Below are 25420 nucleotides of genomic sequence, written 5' to 3' on the forward strand. Positions count from 1 at the left end.
GGTCTAGTCTTGCTTCTGTTTTATTTGAATGATTCCACTGAGCTAGTCAGTTTACCTGGGTTTAGGTTTTTGCATCTGAAAGTGGCACTTCTGTTTATGAATATTAAACTTTTATAGTTGAAAGAAACTTTGGAGATGATCCTTTGTATTAGTCTGTTTCTGCTGTTTATAACAAAATACTTGGAACTGAGTACTTTGTAAGAAAACAAAATTTATTGCTTACACACAGTTTCTGTGGCTGGGAAGTCACAAGTCCAGGGAACATGTCTGGAGAGAGTCTTCTTCATGGCTTTACAGCAATGCAGGGGTCTCATGAGGCAGAAAATGGTGGAGCTGAGACTCTCATGTATGCTCCTTTTAAAGCCCTCAGAACCACATGGATGTCCACCATTAAACCATCAATTTAATCACCTCTTCAAGGCACCACCTTTCAACTACCATAATAGGATTTACCACCCTCTCAACACTGTCACAGTGGAAACCAAAATTCCAAAACATGGAACTTTGTGGGGGGACAATTTAAGCGTCAGTGAGTTTGGGGGCACATTCAGTCCACGGCATCCCTCCATTAGAAAACCCATAGTGATTCAGTCATATACGGAGGTAGAACTATAAAGCCTGGATAGGACTATCAACCTATCATTTTTTCCTTCTTCATTAATGTTCCTTTAGAGTAAATATCTTCATTTCCACCTTTCCCCATCTCCTGCCCCTTATAGTTCTGGGAAAATAGTAAAAGCTTCACATATGTATCCACAAAATGATAATTTATGTATTTATAAGGGATGTAAAATTCTATATCAGTTAATTGTTCCATGTAACTTAAATTCAGATATTTTGAATTTTTAAAAATGAAATCTAAAATATACATACAAATCATTAGTTACCTAGAAGGTGAGATTATAAACTGTTGTCAGAGTCATCATAGTAAACACCAATTTTTTCCCCTTCTAGTGGCATTAGGGCACTCAGGTCATTTATGAAAGCAGTGTACAAGGCCTGTGAGTCACTTCAAACCCTCTTGGCCTTCTTACTTCAGTTACTGCTGTGGTAACCAGTTTCAAGTGCATCTGGACCTTGTAATCTGCTCTGGGACCTCTTACTTCCTGCCCTTGGGCTTTTGACAAGTTGCAAGAACTGCTTGTCACTTGGGCATGTACAACCTGGAAGCCGTGTGGGGCCATCCCCTCCTCAAAGCCAGTTCAGAGGTACATTTCATAAGGCTCCTCACAAGGTCCCTCGAGCAAGCACTAGTGCCTATGTTTTGGTCAACTCAGTGCATCATTGATAGGCTTTACTTCCTTCTATTTCATTTCACCACTTTTGTTCCCTGGGATCACTCCCCAAATAAACTACCACATGCAAGCTTTTGTCTCAGGCTCTGTTTTTAGAACCTCAGGAAAGACAAGCAGTAAAATAACACTGGCAGAAAGATGACGTCTAAGATAATTCTTTTATCATCATACATTTTACTTAGGGGAATGCCTATCTTAAAAACAATCTTTTTTTTTGGCTTAAAACATTGCTGGTTTGAATAAAATAGACCAATTCTACCAATTATAAAACTGAAAATACATTCACAATTGAATTTTCTAAAAAAGCCACAAAGTTGGTTTATAGCTGTAGTTTTTCTACCCAGCACTATAACTATCACCTTTTAATATTTATCCTCACTTGGAAAAGTTAAGCCACTTACATCAACAGGTCAGTGGCATCTTCACAAAAATCTTTTCCATTAACTTTAGTTCAAAGTAAGGCTTTATCTTTCCAGTCTAAACCTTAAATATACCAATTCTAAACTGTCCCACCAACTTTTTTCTCTCACCCTTTATAAATTAGTTTTCTCACTTAAAGCTACTTTTGTTTTTTGCTTTTCATTAGAGAAAATTTTACCTACCCCATGACGAGATGTTTTCTGTGATAAATCTTCCTATGAATTTTGATATGTTCTTTGGTTGGTTTGGCTTTACAAGTATGCAGCCGTTCTTCTCACATATATATACTTCATGTAATATTTTAATCTTGAGAGCTTGTGAGGTTACAGTGACAAATGAAGTTCAGAGAAATCAAGTAATTTGCCCAAGATATAATAAATATTATTACTGGAACCTGAACTCTGAATCCTGTGTTCACCTGAGAGTGAATGATCCCAGCCTGAAATGACTGGTGTTTCTAACATGGACTAACAAATATTATCAAGAATAATTTTTTAAATATTCAAATAAGAACTTAAGAAAAAACCTTAATTATACACTAACAAAGGAGCACTTATCCTTCAATTTACCAATCAACACTTAACAGAAAAGCAGCCCCTTTTACCTAGTCCACTTTAATATTTAAAACAATACACATTATACTTTCTTTAAAAGACAAAAGCCCAATAAATAATATGGTAAACCCTTCTCTACATAGTAGATTAAGTTTTCATTTTATGGACTTCTATATACTCGTCAGTTTGTTAAAATAGAAAAATCAGCTAGTATCTGTTCTAATGAACAGTAAGATTCAATTATTTATAAACCTTTTTTTCCCCAGGCACAAACTCATTCTTGCTTTGGGAAGATGCAGGTTTTAAAGCTGAAGTGATCCTCCTGTAATTTACAGATACACAATATTTAAAACAATGTTGAAATTCTTCTAGGTGATTAACTCCAGTTGGCACAAAGAATTTTGTATATTTGGCTAAACTGGAGCCATTAGTGAAGATTTCCTGTTATACTTGCTATAAAACATCTCAGCAGATGGATTCCAGAATAGGTCACAGAACTGTGAAAAGAAAAGAAAAATGATTTTTTTTTTCTTATCTCGGAGGTAATAACAGATCTGAATTAATCTAACTTAAAAAAATTATTTACAAACTCTTATGATTACATGTGTGAAGCAGAAAGTCTTTTAATCTCTTCTGCCTTTCCTCTTTCTACCCAGCCTCTTCTTGTAGTATTCTAAAATCTGATGATCCATATTATTTGATCCATTTCCTTCATGATTCTAAAAATTTCACTATGTCTTCTATTTTGCTTTCTGTTTCCCAGAATAAATCTTGATTTCTTTAGCTTGTTCTTTTTGTGACAAAAATTCAATCACCTTGATAATTTTCAAGTTCTTTTTTTTAGTTACTATCACCATTATTATGCCTATTATTTATCTGTCTGTCTTTCTACATCCATCCATCCGTCAGTATTGACCACATGGTTTCTCAGACATGCATATCAATGGTTTTATATACAGGTAAAATATTTCCTGATGTATTGCTAATTCCCTTCCTGATAAAGTGCAGCATTTTTAGGCTTTTTGACCAATGTTGCCTGCTTGAGAACAGGACCTAATGATTCTTGGGTTATAACTGAAATTACACGTATATGGTTTAAAGGAGAGACACAAGTTGGATAGTTCACATCGAACTCATTTGCATCATTTCTGTCAACTCATAATTTTCTGTCCTTACAGTCAGTTCTCATCTGCTTGGAATTTCACTACAGAGAGAACTATGGGAGCATTTATACTGTGCCTGCTTGTATATTTCTTCCATACTTCCCAGCATCAATCCTAGGGGCCTTTCACCATTTATACTTTATGCTGTTGGGGCAGAGTTCAGACATAAAGATTAGCACTTAACTTCTGCTGATATTTGCTGATAGGCTTAACAGCCAAACCTCACCTGACTACATGTTTACCCCATACTTCACTTTTCTTCTAGATGCATACAGGAAGAGAAGGAAATAAAACCTAACTTTGTAATAACTATTTTGTGAACAAGCCAAACTCCCTTCTGGAGGGATGGCCTGCACTTGGTCATGCAAGTAAAAGCAAGAAGTATATATAACACCACTTTGTGCACTGGGTTTTAAGAGCTAAGAGAAAAGCCTGCCAATATCTTATATATGGTTGCTGTGTTATAGTTAACACTGAAGTTCTTGAAGGCCAGTAGGTTCCCATGTCTCAATTCTTAGATTCTGAGTTCTGTGTGGCCTTCTTCAATGCCTTGGTCACCTATGGGGAGTATGACTGCTGCAGTGATTCCAGGGTCATGCAACAGAGAATGTTGGCACATCTAAAGAATTAAATGCCTCTGAAAGGTAGTGAGAATCTCAAAATCTGGATCATAGGCCTGATCCTGACTGAGGTTTGGCAAGGAAAGAAACTAACATTATGTGCCTAATGAGTGTATATCAGTCACATTACATTTTACTTAATCCTTCTAATAATGATATTTTTACCAGTGAGAAAACAGACTCAAGAAAATGAAATAAGTTGCTTTAAAACCAGTAGCAAGGAAGTAGAAGAACCATGCAAAACCATGCCGGTCTGACCCTAAGGCCCATGTTTTTTCTATTTCAGCAAATACCTCTCTGTAACTCACTTAATTTCTCCAATTGATAACCTTATCTGTAAAACAGGGATATGTACTATGACGATCAATTATGTATTTTGAATGATCTAGTGGCATAACCTTCCCCAAGACCATCTGTTTCAGATAGCTCTAGTTGTTCTTAATGTGGAGTCACAATCTGACTGTACTGGTCTAGTGGCACATAGCACATAGCAGTGTGGGACTACTGCTTGATCATTCCCGTATTTTGAACACCATAATTCCATTAATGTAGCCCAAGAAAACATTCTAGCCCGTTTTTCCCTAGACACTTTATACTGTTAATTCAAACTCAGCTTATAGTCAACTTAAACTTAGAATGTTATTTCTACAAATGCTGCTGGTAAGCCATGATTTGCCCATTTTATGTTTATGTTGCTTTTTTGAGCTTACATCTCACTTCTTTCTTATTAAACAATAATAAAGAAATAGCTGTTTTTATATGACAATCCTCAGGGCTCTAAGAAGAATTAGGATTTCATTCCCACCCCTAGGAGTTTCCATTGTATATATGGGACGAAGACAAATGAATAGGATACCAATGTAAGTCAAGGGAATAGAGTATTTTGTAGGAATAAAGGAAGAGGGGTTTTGATAGGCATGTTAATAATTACAATTTAAATCTGATCTAGATTGGTAAAACCTAAAATGATTGCTTAGGGGACAGTTTCATACACAACAAAGTGTCACTTGATTTCATTATTTTCTCATAGCAACTAGCACAATGCCTTTCCATAAAGAAATATGATCAAGAAAATCAGAGAGGAATGGCACTGAATCTCTGCCAAAGTACGCTTACTTACTGTATCTAGGGTATACAATGAAAGTACAAACCCATGCTTTGTCACTAAACCACATCATAATCTCAGAAATTTTAGGAAATAATCATTCTGTCTGCTACCAATGTTTACTTCGAACTTACATGAAACATTTTCTTCTTTCTGTATGGTCTTTTTAAAGGAAAACTTTTATTCCTCACAGCCTGAATAAGCTTTCTACCATAAAGATAAGTTGTTTTTCTTTGAAATTAAGAAAGGGATAGTAGCATCTTCATTGTGGTTGTTGTTTAGCTGATTTTAAGAAGTAAGAAGTTTTCACTTCTGCTGTGGTCTAGGGCTAAGCTAGGCTGAGGCAGGAAGATAATGAAGTGCCTTAAGGAAGGATCTAAGAAGAAACAGCAGAAGAAAGAAAGAATGGAGGAAAAAAATTCAAAGTACTAATGAATTGCACCAACAAATCATGGCTAAATGTGTAGTCTTCCAAATGTCAATAATTTCTTTTTTTTTTTTTTTTTTTTGACCGGTAAGGGATTGCATCGGCATGGTGTGGTCCGCACCACGCTCTGCCAGTGAGCGCACCAGCCATCCCTACAGAGGATCCAAAACCGCGGCCTTGGCGCTCCCAGTGCTGCACTCTCCCGTGTAAGCCACGGGGCCGGCCCAAATGCCAATAATTTTTTAAATGACAACTCAATTTAAGAAACAATGGTTTAATATTAAAGGTTTTTAGTACATAAGGTTATAAAAAATAAACTCTTACCTTACAGGAAATAACTGAGGAAAACATCCTTGTGTTTGCGTGTTAACAAATTTCTGAATCTGAAGCACTTGTTTTAAAAGATGTCCCTTGGAAGATTTGTCAATTTTTGTTAATACCATCTGTAAGAAAATAAATTTTTAAGCATTAGAAATAAAATATTTAATATACAGGTTTTACACATTTTAGCTACAATTTTTCAGTAATAACTAGGTGACCCATGCATATTTGTGAATCTCTCTATACCTGTTTCCTCATCTATAAAATAAAAACAATACCCCATAAAAGAGTTGCTGTGAAGATTAAATTAACATGTACAACATATAAAGTATATGAAGGATCTTCAAAAGTTCATGGAAGGACTGTATTATCTTTTAATTCCACTTTTCCACGAACTTTTTAAGTACCCTAGTACATTACTTGTTTGCTGTTTAATGGTGCTTTAGCTATACGGGGCCTAATATCTTGGATTTAAGATCAGTGAGAAGGACCCTGCAGCCATATCTGCAATTGCCATAAGCTAAATGTTTCATATGATCACAATGTATCTTGTGGTCTAAAACATACAAATGAATATTATTAGGTTGCTCCAAATAAAATTGCCAACTTAAAATCATTTTTGATCTACAAAATGGTTCAGCCTTATATGAGGGTATTTCAAAAAGTTCATGAAAAGGTTCATATTATCTTTTAATTCTATTTTTCATGAACTTGTTGGAGCACCCACCCTTGTATGTAATACTCTAAAGGAAAAATTAGAAATTGGGCTATTTGTAGGTTGTATATATTATAGTTAGATACCAAGTGAGTCTAGAATTTTACTAGTCCAAAGACAACTACATGGATGATTACATAATCAACTAAAAAGTAAAACCTTGATCCATCAGCTTTTCCAGGGGAATTCCTATAAAATTAGATTTCCTGAGGAATCAAACTTTTTAGTCATAAAAAATGCTAATGGCAGGAGTGAGAAGAAAGTGTGGTTTTTTTAATGACTTGTGAATCCCCCCAAATGGGAGTCTTTCCTCATAAAGAGAAATGTGCTGATATTTAAAAGAAGATATAATTTCTCTATCCCAATTCCTTTTCCAAAGAAAAAAGTAGTATTTCCTTCCAGTTAAAACTAGGAAAATATATGATTTCGCAAACTGGTACCTATGATACCAAATCAGGAATACTTTTACTTAAAAAAACCAAGTTAGCAATATTTAGCCATTTTTACTATGTAAACTATCACTTCTTTGACTTCTCATAACTGTAAGTTATGTGTAATGCTTCATAGGACTTTGGCAAACCCCAAGAATTCCATAACCCCAAGAATACAACAAAAGTGGTTGACTAGTAGCATGGTTTGATTTGCATTAAACTCCACTGTTATATTTTAGTGGTTTTCTGAATTTTTTTGAAACCAAATTATAGTCACTGGATTCTTCACTGCTATTTTATCTGGAAGTCTCACAAAGAAAAATTAATGTGGATAGCAACCTATAATCTATATTCTATCCTAGGTCAAACAACAGAAAGAACACTGGTAAAATATTCTTAAAAGAAATTTTGTTTTCTTTAAGAATATAAAAACACTACCTGTGTAAGCTAAAGCCTGCTATGTTTTATATTTTTAAATCCAATTTAGTTTAGCAAATTTTTGGTTGCAGTTTTATTTACATTCTGATTAAGTACCGTCTGCCAAGCTGCTGTTAAAGAGCTACTAACATGTTTTGGACAAATGTTTATATTGCCATTAAAAAAACACAGGAAAAAGAAAAGCACTTTGGAACATTAAATGAACAGCTTAAAAAACCTTTTTAACTATTAAAAACTTAAAGCTAAGAGAAGGAAAAGAGAATAAAAGTGCCACAGAACTTATTCTAACATTAATGGCTGATAATCGAAAAGATTATTCAAAAGGCATTCTCTTTAATCTTTTGAGGAGGCAAGACCTGCTTATTCGTTAAAAAGTGTTTCTATGTGCACAGATGCACACAGAACTGGTATTTCTAACTGCAACCATGATTCAAAAGAAATACTTACCACATAAGGCAATGCGAACTCTTCACACATTTCTATGGCAATATTGTCTGTTTTTTGAATTCCAACAACACTATCTACTAATAAAAATGTTCTCTTTAAACTATAAGAACATAGAAAAGAAGATTAGTAGCAACTTAAGATACACTTATTTTTCTCCCCTCAACCCTTACTATACTAAGAAATTTTCTTTTGAATAGTTATCAATTCAAAATTTAAAACTTTCTTTAGGCAAAAGGAATGTTTAATTCACCAAGTTCATCCTACAGTCCAGTAGGTCTCAATGCTGTTTACTTTCAATAACTGAATTTGCTAAATATTAATTTATTTCAATAAGCATTTATTGAACATAACACACTCTGCCTGGAATTTGATACAAAGATGAATGAGTCCCTTCCTCTAAGAGCTTAAACTCTAGTGAGAGAAAGAGGCACAAATCCAATTATGTTATAGAAATGTTTAACTTTTAAAATATTACTTTAATAATAACAACAGAAAACGGACACATTATATATTGCATTTTCTTATGTAAATATTTCATCTTGGTTTCTATGTTAAGCTATAACAACAAAGATGCTTATAAACACTTTTTTACACTTCAAAAGTTTAACATTATTTTTCTGTATATTGTGTAATTCTTGAAACACAAAACTATCACTTGACTACCTATGGAAACAAAATTAAACAACATTTTCAGAGGATGTGATGTCTGAGATATTTTAAGAATGATGAGAACTTACTAAAGTTTATTTAAATCTAGTAAATACCACATTAACCAATATTTTTCATTTTCAAAATTAGCCAGCTAAGAGTTTAGTTTAAAAAAAGTTAATGAACTAACTCTGCTGTAGTACTCTTTTTAATCTCAATTTAGGAAAATATGTGAATTTAAGATTAAGATAACCTACAGGAAGAAACCAAGCAAGCAGTACATACCTTGGTCCTAAATACTGTATTGTATAAAATTATGAAAATAAAATGGGACTTCTAAAATAAGTCATTTGATAAAACTGAAGTGTTCATCATGTGTAGAAAACTCTTGATGAAAATGTGCTTTTAGGTTAAACGTATAATTAGTATAAGAAAAATTTTTCCTTACTTCCTTCGTTCTTTTAGATAGGTCTCCACCATGTCAACAAAATCTTCAGGTGCTCTATAGCCATAACCTGGCATGTCCACCAATGTAAAATATTTTCCAACTTTGAAAAAATTCATTTTCTTTGTGTGCCCCTGATAAAGTAAATGGAAAAATAAAAGCTGTCTTAAAATGTCCTTTATATATTTCATGACTTGAAATGTTTTCTATTCAATCAATAAATATTTACTAAAAGCCTAAGTATATAATCCTAGCTATGCTGATGGTAACACAGGAAAAAAAGAAAGAAGGGATGTGGCTGGAGATAAGCTTCAATCATACTTCTTCTTCCCTCCAATTCATTTTTTTAAAAAAAACCTGTATGACCTAAGAGGAAATTTAGATCCCGTATTAGAAGGCAAAATGTTTTTGGAGTCTTTTCTATTTCATTAACGCTTGGTGTAAAAGTCACCCTGTTCTAAATTGTGTGACTGGATTACTCAATATTCTCTGATGAATAATTTATCTCTACTTTAAAGAGAAATGGATTATGGCACTGATAGGTTGAAATGTTTACAATCAGTCATATGGGTTTTTGTAAAACCTAGATCCAAAGCCTGATAGTTTCTTATACCAAGACTATTGCTTCTCTAAAATCAAGATGTTTTGCATGTTTTATTAGGTGGGTTTTAGTGATTTTATTAAATAATTTTTTTAAAGCATGTACAACACTATACTGTGATTATAAAATACTTGTGCAACTAAAATTGATCTAATGATAATAAGTGGTTTATTCATAGTTTTGTGTCCACAGGACATTTATTAATTAGAAAAGGAAAGATTAAGATGGACAATTTACAAAGTTAGTCAATTGTTTGGATCTTATAACAAATAGTATCAGAGGAAAGATTTTTATAAATGGTGATTAAGTTCCCAGTCAGTTTATCTGTCTGTCTATAAGAAAATGATTTTAGAATTACAGATTGGGAATATCAAAAATACATTTCCTCCATTGTCCAATATGAAGGTGAGGCAGGGCAGGAGTAAGGATGGGAAAGTTAAGGAATAGGAAAAACCATTAGCGATGGAGCCAGAGAATCAACTACATGAAGTGGGGAGCAAGAGAAGACTAGTGAAGTTTCACGGAAGGGTTCCAACTTGATGAAAGAATGAGGGTCGGGAGAATGAACGGTCGAGGGGCAGCTAGGATTAGGTTTTGCCATGTACAGATAAGGTGAGGAGAAGTGGGGGTAAGCTTTGAGAAAAGGTTATCTTAGATATTGGTAGAGTGTGCCTCATTGAGAAGGAAGTGGAAGAAATTTGAAAATGGCGGAAAGCTATTACAGCAGACTGGCTAGGATAAAAAGCACATCATTTGGGCCAGGGTAGACACAATATACCTGACTGGTATGAGTTAATAAGGTATGAAGAATTATAGTAGGAAAAAAGTAAAAAGCTTTTAAAGCTGTTTCCCCTAAAATCAATGTAGAACTAGATCACTCTTACAGAACGAAATAGAAAATAACAATAAGACACTTTATTTGGCAACTGTTTGAAAGATTTGGACGAAAGAAGATTTACTCAAAGATACTGGAAAGACTACTATAACAAATCCAGCCACACTTCCTTTTCTTCAGAGAAATACACAGCCATTAATGAAATGTCTTCCTTTATTATATGTTTGAAAAAAATCACTTCTCTAAGACCTTAGCAATTATGATTCCTTGTACCTCCCAACATTTATTATTTATCTTAGTCAATTCAAGAGATGGTCCAGATATTTTTAAAATTTCAACTCACGGGTTTTTTGGAGACTCTGACTTCAACCTCTGGAGCCAGTGATAATAAAGCCTTTATTAGAGAGGATTTTCCAACATTACTTCTGCCTATAAAACACACCTTATATGAGAAGAAAGAAGATAACTGAGTATTAGTTTTTATATATATATATATTTATTATATGCTGTATTACCTGCAAAACTCTGCCAAACTATTCAGTCTTGCCAAGCCATGTAAAATTAGCTTATGTTTAGTCGAACCTCCAATTCCAACATACAGCTAATATTTACTGAATGATTTCAATGTGCCAGGTAGTGTTGTAGGCACTTGACATACATTTTCTTATTTACTTTTTACGGCATCCATAAAGATGAGGTAGGTAATATTATTATTCCCATTTTACAGATGAGAAAACATAACTGGCCCAAAAGTAAACAGCTAGAAATTGTGGAGTTGGGATTTGAACTCAAGACATTTATATCCAGAAACTGTGCTTTTAATTACACTATTCTACTCAAGAATATCTACAACTTTTATCAACCATTCCATATTTACAAAGCTTTTTGAAGTAAAAATTAGATGTATTTCAACAAAACTGGCTCAAAAGTACAACTACATGTTTGGAATCATTTTCTCATGAACTTCCATAGTACACTGTAATACCACTGCAATTTAATGGTTATTCTTTTCCCTTGACCTCTCTTGTTCCAATTAAGCTTTTCTCCTTTGTGATGTGGAAAGCAACAAAATATTCCTGCTAATAACGATTAATACACATGGCTCTGCTTCTTAAGATGGTATTGAAGGGGGGACAATACCAACCAGTTGTTCTAAATGAAGGCAGTATGGCCCCTTGGGGGCGTTTTGGGAAGTTCTAAGAGCATTTTTAGTTATCAATACAATTGGGGGGCATTTGGTGCTCAGGGGACAGGAATTCTACATATTCTGCAAAACCTGGTTCAGTCCTTCAAACTCAATTGATCTGAGTCCTGCATAAATTTCAAACGCTCTGCGAGATTAAATCCAATGCTAACATACGGATAAAACTGAATTTTTAAAAACGAATTACCCAAAAGTAATTTGGAAGCTTAAATCGAAAAGCAATGCTGTTTCCAAATTTTTAAAGAATTTATGTACTCTCTGAGTCCTGACTACTTATATTATTGTATCAGTTTTACATATGTTTAGAAGAAAAAATTCGGGAAAATGGTACAGTTACTGTCAATATGTATGGAGATTCAAGCCTCCTTTTAGCTTACTTAGAACAAAATATTAAACTGTAGGACATGCATAAAATGCACTCATGGAATTTCACTCCTAAGAGCTGTTTTGAAAAATCTTCCACTTTATTGCCATCTGTACAATAGTAATTATTTCTGCACGAGAGGAAATTTAGATTGGGTGAAAATGACATATTGACAAGGAAACTGAAACTATTGCACGTTTCCTATTCTTCGCTGCCTAAATCCTGCCTAATTTGTGTCGGCATGTTTTCCCTACTTCAATTAAAAACAAACAAAAAACGATAATAAAGGGACAGAGTTAATTTTTTGACCGCTGTTTGGGTTTTAAAACCTTCTAAAGCCTTTCAAAATCTTCTACATTCATTACCAAAATAACTAAAACTATGTATATGATTATTAGTTAAAATAATATATTCGTCCACACACACACAAAAGCTAGGAAATATCTTCGTTGGGTGACAAGAAATAAGTGACAGCAAGATCCCCGCGCAAGCCTTCACGGCCGGCTGGGAGGACGGGCTCCGGTTGGCACGTGAGCGGCGAGCAGATGCAGCTTTCACCTCAGGCCGGGGGAGGTCCGGGGCGTGGTCGAGACGGACGGCGGAGGTGAGGTACTCGATGCGGCTCCGGGCGGTGGCCGAGAAGCAGCTCTCCGCCCTCCCGATGTCCTCCAGGCTCGGGTCGAAGATCCTCAGGTTAAGTTCGGGCCTCGTGTTCGGGGCGAGATGGCGCTCGAGTTCTTGCAGCGGGTACACTAGCTTCGTCAGCTGTCTCGTCGGCAGCTGTAGCACCTCAGCAAAAACCTGAGATGTGCTGTACGTTCGGCTCAGGCGCCCCAGCGCCAAGGACATCTCGAAGAGCTTTCCCACTCCAAGCCGCAGCCTCGGTGCCGCCATTTCCCCAGAAGCCCCACAGCGGGACCGCATTCCCAGGGTCAGGGCTGTGCGTGCGTGAAAACTGTTACCGCGATGCCTGCTGGGAATTGTAGTCTCCACGGGCCTCGCTGGTTCCTGCCTTCGCGTCCAGTGCTCTGGGGGCGGGCGGGCTAGAGGCCCGCGGGAGTGACCGACTGGGGAGAGCCCGCCGGATTCTAGGCTGAGGCTTTGACTAGTCCATCGCCCTGGGAGGATGTTTAACGGTTTCCAGAGGTGAAAGACGTACCTGGCTTGGGCTCTTGAGTGTCAAGTGAAGGAGTAAAAGTGTGAAGTTCTGGTGGATTCCAGGCCCGTTTTATCTGCACGTTTCTCGTTTTCTTATGGATCGTTGACGTTTGTCATACATCCGCATCACTAGGAAAAAAACACTTCAGTAAAAAAGAAAAGGGCTGATGAGAAATGTGGTTGGGATAACATCTTGGATTTGTTTGTTTTAAGTTAAAGTATTTATTGGTGTGTTTAAACTCTGTACATTCTCCACAGATCACAGTTAGGAGTTTGTAGGTTAAGTTTAATCTGTGCATAGTGGGAAGGGACATGGAGAGGGACAAAGGAGAGAAAGAAGAAGAAACAAAAGTCCCAGGGAAATGAAAAAAAAAAAAAAATACACTAGAGATTAGGAGAACCTTCAGATTAAAAAAAGAAGAAAGAAAAAACTGTGAGCATCAACATCAACTATACAAACATAACAAAGACTCATGTGACGGAAACAAACATCGTCAAAGTTTTCCACAGTGTCTACAGGTCCAGTTTCCTGTATAACCTGGAATATTCTCCTTTCACACAAAAACAAACCTCCCTGTGTTTGTTTCTGCTGGGCCGTCAGCTGCTTACTTACTGTGGGCTTCTCTGAGTGAACACCAACGAGGCTGGAGATGGGGAGGGGGCAGAAGTTAAGGTACAAAGAAGAGGGTGGAGGGATTAGTGTGTTTGGAGGGAAATGTCCAAAGAGGAAGAGACCACACATTTGGACATACTTGGAAGGGGAAGTGAATACTATAAAGCTATGGTAATTAAACAAGGGATATGGGAGAATGTCAAATACAAACCACAGGCTGATTTCTGTGGAAGAACTGGATTTGGAAGGAAAGCAGCAGTGGACACTATCATCTGTATATATTAGGCTTGCTAAAAGACGCTGGAATGAAAATGCCTTTAACCTCCTGGTAATAGAACTTGTATGGAGACACCAAGGTACCCAGCAGTGGGAACACCAGACTTCCAAAAAATTCGTCCTTTAAAATCATTTTGAAAGGGTGTCATGATGTATTTCAGTGTTCAATTACAGTTGTCTATTCCACTTAGCTTCTCAGCAACTTTCTGAAAGCTCATTTAAAAAGGGAATACTGCCTTCTTTTATTCTTTTTTTTTAAAAAAAATAAAAACCAGAACAGTAAGTGAACCCAAAAAGTTGACTTAAACAATGTAGCTGGAACAAACAGCCTGCCAATATAGTCTATCATTGAACATCAACAATTTCCATTAATATAGAGGGCATGTATGAGACAATACAATAGAAATGGTGCTGTTCGTATTTCAGTCTTCTCTATGGCTGCAAGAAATGTCATCAAACTTTAGAGATTTCTTATAAAATAAAACAGTTTGCACAGGTGATACAAAATTGTTTTCATGGATGTTCTGTAACGACATCTCATTTCAAAAGTTTTTTTTCAAAGCAGTTCAAACGGATCAGTGCTAGAATGGTAGATAAGTGCATGGTAAGATGAAATGAGTAACTGAAAAATACTCCTGTGTAAAAATGGTATGTCTTCTAAAACAGCAGTAAACAGCAGAGGAATGTTAACTAATGGTCTCTTAAGCTATTCCCCAGGTTGTTCAGTAACTAAACAAGGCAATTCTTGAATAAATATGATACAAAAATTGATGAACAGGACCAACGATTTTGAGAGTAGCCAATACAGCAGACTGACCTGCTGCTGGCTGGCTAATTTTTGATTGGTCTTTGCATTAAGCTTTGAGGCTCCTCTCCATTCCCTAGTCTCACTCCCCCATCATAAAGCACTTTATAAATAAATAACATAAAGCAATTCATTGTATACATCCAGAAACTTGAGATTACATATATTACTATGTACATAATATACTTTGAAAGTACTTTCATATGTGCCATTCTATTTCTGAACATTAGGGCCCCAGATTTGGAAATAAACCAGAGCATAAAGGACTTTTGAAGAGCAGTGAGAGGGAGGAAAGCTAGAACTGGGAGGAATTAGTTTAAGAAAACTAACCCCATTGTAGAGTCGCAATAAAAATTATAGGGTCTACAGCGAATTATCAAAGTTCAGGATAATTAGGGCAAAGAGCATCAGTGTGGTGGATGGGGTATTGCAACAGGACTCTCTGGGTTTTGCCGGTACTCTGAATCTGGTTGTTGACAGCATCTTTGTTCTAGGTGGACCCTAGCCAACAGTTATAGATAGGGACTCAGGATCTAGCTTTCTAGATCAGGTGTAGGTAAGGGCTAAGATTTAGAAGAGGGTTTGCCTCCTAGTCAGGAGAAGGAGGCGTGTACATTAGAAAACCATGCTGTCTAATACATATCCCCAATTTACTATCTCCAAACAGAATTCCTGGTATTTTCTCATTCTTTCCTAATCTGTTCTTTTTGCAGTCATTCCCATGTCAATAAATGGCAACTCCATTCTTCCAATTGATCCCCCTTCAACTCTTGGGAGCAATTCTTGATTTCTTTCTCTTACACCCCACATCCTGTTAGCAATCCCCTCAGTTTTACCTTGAAAACATATCCTGGTTTTGACACTTTTTAGCACATTCATTGCTACCATCCCGATCCAAGCCATCATTATCTCCCACCTATATTACTTCAATAGCTTCCAAACTGCTCGCCCACTTTTGCCTTTTGCCCCCTTCAGTACATTCTCAACATGGCGGCAACCATGATCCTGTTAAAATATAAGCTAAAATCTCCCATAGCTTCCTGTATCACTCATTCACTCACTCACTCACTCACTCACTCACTCAAACAAAAAGCTGTAATCTTCCTTCTCCTCCCCACTTCTTGCTTGTCTGACTCCATTTACTATTATTCTCCCCTTGTTTACTTCATGCTTCATTCTGGCCACACTGGCTTCCTGCTGTTTTTCAAGCAATCATACATACACTCCTTTTTCTGAGTCTTTGCACTCCTGCCTGGAATGCTTCCTTCAGATAATCACATTGTTTATTCCCTTACCATTTAGGATGTGTTTATGGCCATCCTTCTGAGAAAAAGTGCCTTCTGTTTTGACAGCTAAGGAGGCAGTTTATCACAAAGTTAACAATATTTTAAAATTTTATGTGACTTGGATAGATATGACATACTTTGCACACAGTCTTGAGAATCAGCTTTTATTGCTAAAATTCATCTGACTTAAATGTCACAGTTATACTCTGTCATGTTCGGCTAATGAGAATAGAAGGAAGATAGGTAAAACAGTGGCGGGATCTTACCATTAGGACAGGATCATCTCAACTGTTTCTTTCCATTATGTCTGCCTCTATAATGAATGGCCATTGCATCCAGAGTGATCTCATTTATGTTGAAGTCCTATAGGTGTCAAGTTTAGGGAAACCAGCTAAGACAAGAAGAAGGTAAACATTGTAGGCCTAGAAGGTAGGTAGATTGGGGACATCAGAGAGTCAGCAAGCATAGCATGCACATGGATTAATTCTCATGCTAGGCTAGACGTGGTTTGAATGCCCTGACAGAAGCAAGGGTGGAGACACTAGGAAAACTTAATTGTAGATGGAGAGAGAGGATGTGTCCAATTTACACATCACTTTCCCCTTGTTCTAACAAGAGTAATTAACATTTATTGAGTGCCTCCTATGCCAGGAATTGATTTGGGTACCAGGAATAAACTATGAGAAAGATCTGGTCACATTCAAATTGGGAACTCAGACTCTCGAATTAGGAAGAAGATATTGGGTGAAAGGAAGAAGGAAGAGGCATTGTACGAAGGAGAGTGACATGGGAGAATCTTCCACATGTAACTTGAATTGCTTGTGTTGTAATAACTACTGCCCGAATGAATGATTTAAATTTACAATGCATTTAATTATATTTCCTCAAGTTTTTTGCAACATTTTATTTAAAAATCTACATTAGGTATTACCTCACACATTGACACAAATTTGTGGCACAGACATATAACATGATGTATGACTTGTCCACCTAATTTTTAAAATTAGGTTATTGGTTATTATTCTTGAAATTTATTATTTTACCATTATTCCAGAAACAACAGAGACATATTTCCCATAATCATCTTTGGAAGTTCATCAAATCATTGAGTTTCATTTATATCTCATTAATGTAACTTTAGAGAATATCTCTAACTTCAGAGAAGTTTTTTTGTTTGTTTTTTTCTTCAGAGAAGCTTTTTGAGCCTTGTTTTAAGGTTGTGCCTGCTGCACTGACAGATTTCTCTAAAGAGATCTGGAGATTAAATATCAGACAGTACCCATGTGTAGGAGGTAAGTTCTTAGAATGATTTGGTTTCTGGAGGAGGAGAAAAGATTCACTTCCCTCAAGGTTGTTTTTAGCAATAAAGAGAAAAACGGTTGCTTTAAGTAGCCTTAATTTTTCTCATTTGTAATTGTGTATTTGACTCTCTGCCATACTAGTGCTATTAAAATATTTTAGAAGGCTCTTTACTATATTCAGTTTGTGTTTTTATATTGGTTGTTTTTATGTTGTGGTTGGAAAAAAAGCATGGATTTTGCTATTCTGACGGATTAATTCATTAACATTTTAATTCTTATTACTTATCAGGCAAGTTTATTTTGGTGGGCAAGTTTACTTTGTAGTACATTTCTAATTCAGATCTCATTGCCTTATTGAATGTGAACGGTATGCTCTCTGGCACCTTGAAGAGATGAGGCAACATTCCACAGGCAGACATGTTGATCTGTGTTCAAATTTTGAACTGTTTCAAGGGTAATGTGTGTCAGGTGTCCTCAAGACTAGCTCTTAAATTTGGTCATATACTAAGAGAAGTTTTTTCAATGTCTTAAAGTTATTGTGTTTACATAATTCCACTTAATAGAGTTACAAATTGGTGTATACAGAGCATAACCGAGTTACCTAATATTTTTACTTGAATAGAGGGAATATCTTTTGGAAGAAGAATAATCGTGGAATAAAAATATGTAAATAAGGCAAAAAAGATGCTTAGGAAGTATTTCAGCATGTCACTCCCCCAAAACTAGTTCTAATCTGTGTATTGAGTTTTGTCCATTAATACTGGTATCCAGGTGTCAAGGAGTTAAGTTGTTATTTGTTTCCAAATGGGCCCAAGAGAATTATTAAGTTAAATACCTGATGGCATGTTCCTGGGAAGGATTAACTCTTGTAGCAGTAGTGATAGTTTCCCTCTTTTCTTGATCCTTTCATATGGGCAAACCAAATTTAATCAGTCATAAAACATATTATCTTAAATATTTATTTAATACGTGTACAACGAACAAAGCCAAATTAGCCTACTCTCCACATTGCTGCCCGCAACTCTTCTCCCAAAACTATCTTCCCAGACATTCTCGTGATCTCGGTGTCCTCCCTCTGGATGAATGTATCAGGCAATAGATATTATAATAGTGATTTGCTTTTGAAGATGGAAGCATGGCTGCTTGTGGTCCCTCTGCCACTGGTTCTGGAGTTCTCATTTTGAAGGATTAGGGTTTATAGATTAACTTGTGGTGTTAACTTATTCATGGTTCAATTTCCCTAAGGTTGTTACACCGCCAGCAGGAACTCTGTCATAATTGGTTTATGTAATCTTAGGACAAATTCATTAGAAGCAGGGCACCATTTCTTACAGGTTTAATTGCTTTATCATGTTCAACCACGTAAAATATGGAAACACCAAGTCAAAAAAAGATCTTATCTACTTCCTTTTCTCAATATGGAACATTCAACATCTAAACATTTTCAACAGTCTCATAATCCTTACTTCTTCTTTTCCCAAGATGAGATAATCATAACAGTATTCTTTAGAAAATTCCCCTAGACACACTTTCAAATCATATTAAACCACTCCAAAATTATTGCAAGCATATGAAGTAAAAAAAAATAAAGCACAAAAGAAAGAAATATCAGTAGTAGGAAGAGTCACAGAAACATAACTCAGATACAGGGTAAATTATTTTAAGGAAAAATATCTTAATGTAGAACTTCAGAATTTAAGAATATTTTAAACTTTATGTATGGAGTTATATGAGCTTTTGTATTTTATCAACATAATCGATGCTACAAGTGACCAAAATAAACAATGATTTTAATAGAACAGATTGAAGAACATTGTGATAAAATCCTAGGAGCAGCCACCAAACACAAGGGTTCTTCAGCTTCTGGTATGCTTATCTTTTTGCTGCTGCCCACAAGTTAAATGAAACAGTGATTTATTTTTTAAAACCATGCTTTTGAATTCGTGACTTTATCCCCTTTTTTTGTAATTCAGTACAGTGAACATTGTGTGAAATGGTCAAGTTCAGGAAATATTTAAAGGAGAAACCTAAAAGATTTGCTGGTGGACAGTGACAGATGAGGAAAAGTGAAGAATCACAGGGTGGGAGTTCTACATCAGGTGATAGTAGACTAATAAATTTAGACCAGCCCTCCCACTGAAGAGAATTAGAAGATGTAGACATCATCAGCATCATTATCATCATTATCATCATCTGCTGGAAGGCATCAGAGAGCTAGCAAGGTAATGCAGAATTACCTGGCCAAGATCCAGGAAAAGAAAGAAATACAGATTGATGAGCCCGGCACTTGGAACTACTTTTATCCTTGGGATGTTTGCTGATTAATCTAAAAGAGCTTGTTGAAAGGTGAATAGTGCTTTTGATGGCCTCTTGGGATGGGAAAGAGTGAGGTGGAGTGGGATGGAGCAGACAATAAAATCACTTCTCACATTTGTCCATTTTGTGTTGCTATAACAGAATACTCCCGACTGCGTTATTTATAAAGAAAAGAAATTTATTTCTTGCAGTTTGGAAATCTGGGAAGCTAAGATGGGGGGAGGTGCTGGCAAGTTGTGAGGACCTTCTTGCTGTGTCATAACATGGTGGAAGACATCACATGGTCAAATGGCAAGAGCCTGTATGTCAGTGGAGGTCTCTCTTCTTCTTATAAAGCCACCAGTTCCATCACGGGAGCCATAATGACCTTATCTATTCCTAATTACCTCCCAAAGGCCCCACCTCCAATCAACTTATGAATTTGGGGATTAAGTTTCCAATACATGAAATATGTGGGACATATTCAAACTATAGTACAGAGACTGCAACCTAGCTGTAAGTCATCTGATGACCCAGAAAATCCTAAGCCTTAAAATTGGATTAAAGTAATCCAGGATTGCTAATGTTCACAGATTCCTGATGGAAGTAAATGAAAATCCTCTCCAGAGGAAGACAAAATCATATAGGGACTCAAATTATTTCTAAATTTTCTACGATTTGAAAAATAAAACATAATGCACGGCACGTGAGGAGACCAGTCTTCACAGAAAGAACCAATAGAGATTTACTCACAGCCACTCCAAATATTGAAATTATCAGAAAAAGACTTGAATATGTTCTTTTTATGTTCCCAAAGACAAAATACAAAAAAGTTTTGGTAGAGAACTGAAAATTATAAAAATGACAGCAGATTTGAAAAATAATCAAATGGATATTCTAGAACAGAAAAAAAAAAATACAGTAACTAAAAACTATATAGCAGAACAGAAGTTTGAACCCAGAAAGTTCAACTTTAAGGGACATAGTCCTAACAGCTATTCTGAAAACTAGTGAAAAAAATGTGAAATTCTTAAACTCCAAATTCAACTAATTAGAGTTCAGCCAACTCAAACTATTTTTCAGTTATTCACCAAAAATATTGCATCATCTTATTCAAGACAGATAGCATGGTTAAATGTAATTTGGGGGTAAAATTTTTAAGCCACTGACATAATAAAACCATGATGGTTCAACAGAATATTTGTCATTTTGCTGAGAAAGGACAAATGAAATTGTAGGCAAATACCAGCTTCTGTGACTGATATGATTTTTATGTTTCATTTTCTTTTACTGGAAAGTTATAAAGAATTCATTTTTCAATTTAATACATTAAATTTGGTTCAGTCAGGAATATTTTTAAAAAACTTTTTCTGTCCCTCTTGACCTTAGCAATTATGATATTTTGAAGATTGGATGATACTTGTCTCTCTTCAGAATGCTTTGCCTTGATGTTAGTTTTTAGCCAAGGTGTATGACTGGGCTTTTCATTCTTTTTCAGTTTCTTTCTGTATTCTTCTGGACTTTCCGGTTGCCACTCACGGATGAAAGTGACATAACTGCCTCAGGTAAAAAGCATCTTAGTACAAAGCTTCTTCAAGATTTTATTTTCAACAAGATTTCCCATTAATTTGGTTTCTTGGGAATGAAAGAAAATTGGTTGAGTGTAATACCACTGTACTTGAGAAGAGAATTAGATCATTTTCCAACTTTCATCCACATGGCAGACACCGTGAAGTACCATCTGATTCTCTTCAGTGAGGGACTTTGTGGTTTCAGTGTTGACAGTGTTATCCACTGTTCAGGGGTCAGCCCCTTCATGGATTGCCTCACCCAAGGTCAGGGTCCTTCCTGTGGCTATATCCAATGACCGATAGATGCAGAAGTATAAAGACCTGGTCATTTCAAGCCAACAGAGGACGACTCTAAAGGGCAGTTTAAACTCAGAGCTTCCCATATGGTTAGCCGAGTCTGGTTTAGGCCTATCCTACAGTTTGTTTTCTCCCCCTGTCCACACCAGTTTCTGTCCCTTCATTTCCACACGTGGTACTCGTTAATAACCATATTTCATTCTAAACTCCATCTCAGAGCTTGCTTCCCAGGGTACCCAATGATGACAATCTTCTTCAAATTTCCCCAGAATGAGGCATGGAATCTATCTTCCATCTATCCTTCCATCCATTTCTTTATACTACTTTTTTATTAAATTATTCTGGCAACTCAGATCCATGATTGTCCTTTTCAAGAACATTTCTTCAGGTTATAACATCTATCCTATCCATCAGGCAGTCATTTGCTGTGTTTAATTAGTTTCCAAAAGATGGAAATTAAATGTACAATGTTTAGGCGTCTTAGCATACTTTGATCAAAATATCAAAGTACAGCTATTATTGAATTTGCTAAATAAGTTTACAAATACATTAGCATTGGTTTCACCAAATTATCTCCAGGGGGCAACAGAGAGCAATTTTAATGCAAATAGATGATTAGAGACAGAGCACAGGGCTTGTTTATTTACTTAAGCAAAACAGACCAACTATGAAGTTCTAAGGGTCCAACTGGAAGAAAGAGTGAGTCAGTAGATGAATAGGTTCAAGTGGGGTTAGGAGTGTGGGAGATGTATTGGAAACAAAATAGAGTTAAAAGTAGGTAGTAAAGGAGAGATAACTAGCCATGTAGGTAAGAGACAGAATTTGGAGTGAGATTTCTTGGGCTTGAATCCTGTCTCCATCACTCATCAGCTGTATAACTTTGGAAAATTTACTTAATTTCTCTGTCTTCAGTTTCCTCAACTGTAAAATGGGGATAATAATGATATTTACTATATAAGGTTGTTGAGAAGATCAAATGAGGCAATACTCATAAAGTTCTTAAAACAGGGACTGGCTGTCAAGCTTAGGGCTTGACAAATGTTATTTACTATGGATATGACCAGTGAGATCTAGAATTGATATTTAGCAAAATATAAAATGTGTTTCTTTGTTCTGTTCTGATTTTGCATGTTTATTTGGTATGACACATATTATTTTCAAACGTCTGTATCTCAACTTTTATTTTTGTACAATCTATAAAATTATATGAAAAATAATTATAATCTCTTTCATGATATATATTTTTTCCAACTTTTTAAGGTGAATTTTTATGTAGGTGCCATAATATCAACTGTTTATTGGAAGTGGAAAATTTCAAGATAAATATCAATGTAAAGGTAGGATGTAAAAATAGAAATATGCATTTTGTGAGGCTCTTTTAAGTTATTGATCAGTACACTTAATGATTGTGCATGGAGGAAGATCCAGGATTTTAGATGAATTTTGAGAGCTTTGGTCACTGAAGATTGCAGAGAGGTGAACTGGAAAATAGAAAATGAGATATGGTCAGGAGAGCAGTCATTTTACGCAATCATACGTTGAATTATAGCACCTCTGTGGTAATTTGTTAGATTCAAATCTCTAACCATTGTGCCATGGGGGCCGGGAGGAAGTGAAATAACTGAGTGGAGTGTTGTGGAGTTTGAGTTTCTTGAATTCTTCACACTGTTAGGCAATGTTGTTTCACCTCTGTGAAACTGGTATGTTAGTACTTGCACAGCAGTAGGACAGGGTAGATTGAGGCAGTTGGAACGAAGTGTTTAGCTAGTGTATTTGTATGAGTGAGTGTGTGAGTGTGTGTGTATAGAAGGGTAAGTCAGGCCAGATATTTAAGCCAGAGAACTCACCAAAAGTAAGGATGACCAGGCAGTAGGTATTGGCCCATTTTTGCCAAAATATGCATCCGGAAATTTCAGCTATGATAGGAGGGGCAGGTAGATAGGAGTTCCATGCAGTCAAGGCTCAAATCCAGGAGGTGAATGACCAGGCAATGGTATTAGGGAACATGGGGTCCAGAATAAAAGGCCATAGAGTAAGTATTCAAGATCCATGCAAAGCTTCTACATAATGGCAGAGTCTCACAGGCAAGACTGCAATGTCTTCATTTTAAATGATTTTGGGTTTTGGCTCAGTCTAGGTCTGACTCTGGAGACAGAGAAATGCACCTGATTTGAAGAACTGTACTTCAACAGCATTTTAAAGTAGATAAATCAATTTTTGAGTAAACCAACAGTGCAAGTTTGGGGGCACTATAGCTTAAAGTAACTTCAACTTACTAAAGCTTATTAGGCCGTTTTGTTGTAGTTACCACAGCATTAATCAGCATAACATTGTTCTGTTTGTTTATCTTATGCTCTGGTTCTTAACTGGTATTATTAAAGGAGAGTTGAAAGACTGGTAGAGTAAAAGGTTTGAGTTTCTGGCTTGAGTAACACCTTTCTCTTGATCCTTTCTTACTCTGCTGCTCTGCTTCCTGTGTCCCAGTGCCTAAGGGGCATAGCCAAGGGTAATTGGGGCCTTTAGATTTTTCAGAGATGCATTTACAGGACACACACGTCTTTCTCTTATTACACCGACTTTCATGGCATATTTTTGGTGCATGATTATGCTCACAAACTCTTGGTCCTTTTATTGTTTTAAATGCTTACTCTCCGTAAGAGGTAAAGGTGGGAGTTGGGCAGTTGAGGGAGAGGGGTTTGGGGATAGAGGGGTAAGGGAGTGGGGAGAGAAATTTTCGTCCCGCAAATCTACTCTCTGAATTCTATGGTTTTTGACGTCACTCACTTGACTCAAACTGCTGATTTCAGATTGTGGTCTAACCTCAGATTAGCACATGGGAGTGTGTCTGTGAAAGTTGGTGCCTGAAATTTCAAACCAGAGGAATTGAGTGGAAAGAACACAGAGCTAGCAAACATGAAACATTTTACTCTCGGCTGTGCCACCAAGTGACTTTGAGCTGTTAGGAAGGACATTAGCCCTTCTGTGCTTTAGTTTTGGCTGAACTGTTGTGCAGACATTAAAATAAATGATAACCAAGAATGTTTGATGACGTGAGTAAAAGCTCATGTCAATATAATATTAAGTAGAAAAAACAAGTTACAAACTTAGGAAACTTTCCCAATATCATTGGATTAGTAATGGCACAGCAGAGACTTAATCCTACGTCTATCTGTTACCAAAACCAATGGTTTTAACCACTATGTACCTTAACCTCTATGGGCTGGAAAGCCAGAATATTATGTTTTAAATGACATTTCCTCACTGATTTTTCTGGCACTTGGTTAAACACTGACAGAAGAGAAAATGTTTTTGCTATAGTCATCTATTGTCATAGCTCATACCCTCAAGTATTCTTTGTCCTCAAGGAACTGATTTCACTGTCTTAATCAAATCAATTAATTCACTAAAAGGAAAAGCATGAGAGGGGAAGGTGGAAATATATGTACTTTAATGTTCAGCAAGAGGGAAGACGGAACTGCTAACTTAGGGGAAAAAAATGCATGTTGTTTAATCTTTTTCCTGTTTGAAATGTTTTCTTCCCTTTCCTGGAGAATTTTGCCTTGGGATAGGAAATTCTTAGCACAAAGATTTCTTTTTTCTCTCAAATTTAATCTAAATGCATCTTAGCTAGCAACATTAAGGCAGGATTTTTTTTGGAAAGTTTGTCAAATGCGTGAAACTTAAAGATGGGTGTTTATATGTAATTTGGTTAAAATGATTAGTCTAACTCTTTCAAGGTGAAAGTGAATGGCAATAAGTACTGAACTGTGATAGACAGAACAATG

At 36.1% G+C, this 25420-nt stretch overlaps 1 protein-coding gene across 1 annotated transcript; it reads right to left on the minus strand.

Moving 5' to 3' along the window:
• Positions 1-752: 752 nt before the first annotated feature.
• On the minus strand, positions 753-12935 carry GTPBP8 (GTP-binding protein 8 (putative)). Its single transcript, XM_008574818.1, has 6 exons — positions 12592-12935; positions 10809-10907; positions 9033-9163; positions 7937-8036; positions 5909-6027; positions 753-2766 (listed from the first exon to the last, which is right to left on the minus strand). The coding sequence occupies exons 1-6, from the start codon at positions 12925-12927 to the stop codon at positions 2697-2699; spliced, it is 855 nt and encodes a 284-aa protein (XP_008573040.1). The 5' UTR covers positions 12928-12935; the 3' UTR covers positions 753-2696.
• Positions 12936-25420: the final 12485 nt, after the last annotated feature.

Source organism: Galeopterus variegatus, unplaced genomic scaffold, assembly GCF_000696425.1.
Source record: "Galeopterus variegatus unplaced genomic scaffold, G_variegatus-3.0.2 Scaffold1110, whole genome shotgun sequence".
Lineage (NCBI taxonomy): Eukaryota > Metazoa > Chordata > Mammalia > Dermoptera > Cynocephalidae > Galeopterus > Galeopterus variegatus.

What these genes read in the sequence shown, in the direction of transcription:
- GTPBP8 (XM_008574818.1), bottom strand. Translation starts at nt 12,927, where the DNA reads ATGGCGGCACCGAGGCTGCGGCTTGGAGTGGGAAAGCTCTTCGAGATG. An exon ending in TCAGAGTCTCCAAAAAACCC is followed by an intron (nt 9,164 to 10,808) that starts GTGAGTTGAAAT and finishes TTACTTTATCAG; the next exon opens with GGGCACACAAAGAAAATGAA. An exon ending in CCTCAGTTATTTCCTGTAAG is followed by an intron (nt 2,767 to 5,908) that starts GTAAGAGTTTAT and finishes TTCTTTTCACAG; the next exon opens with TTCTGTGACCTATTCTGGAA.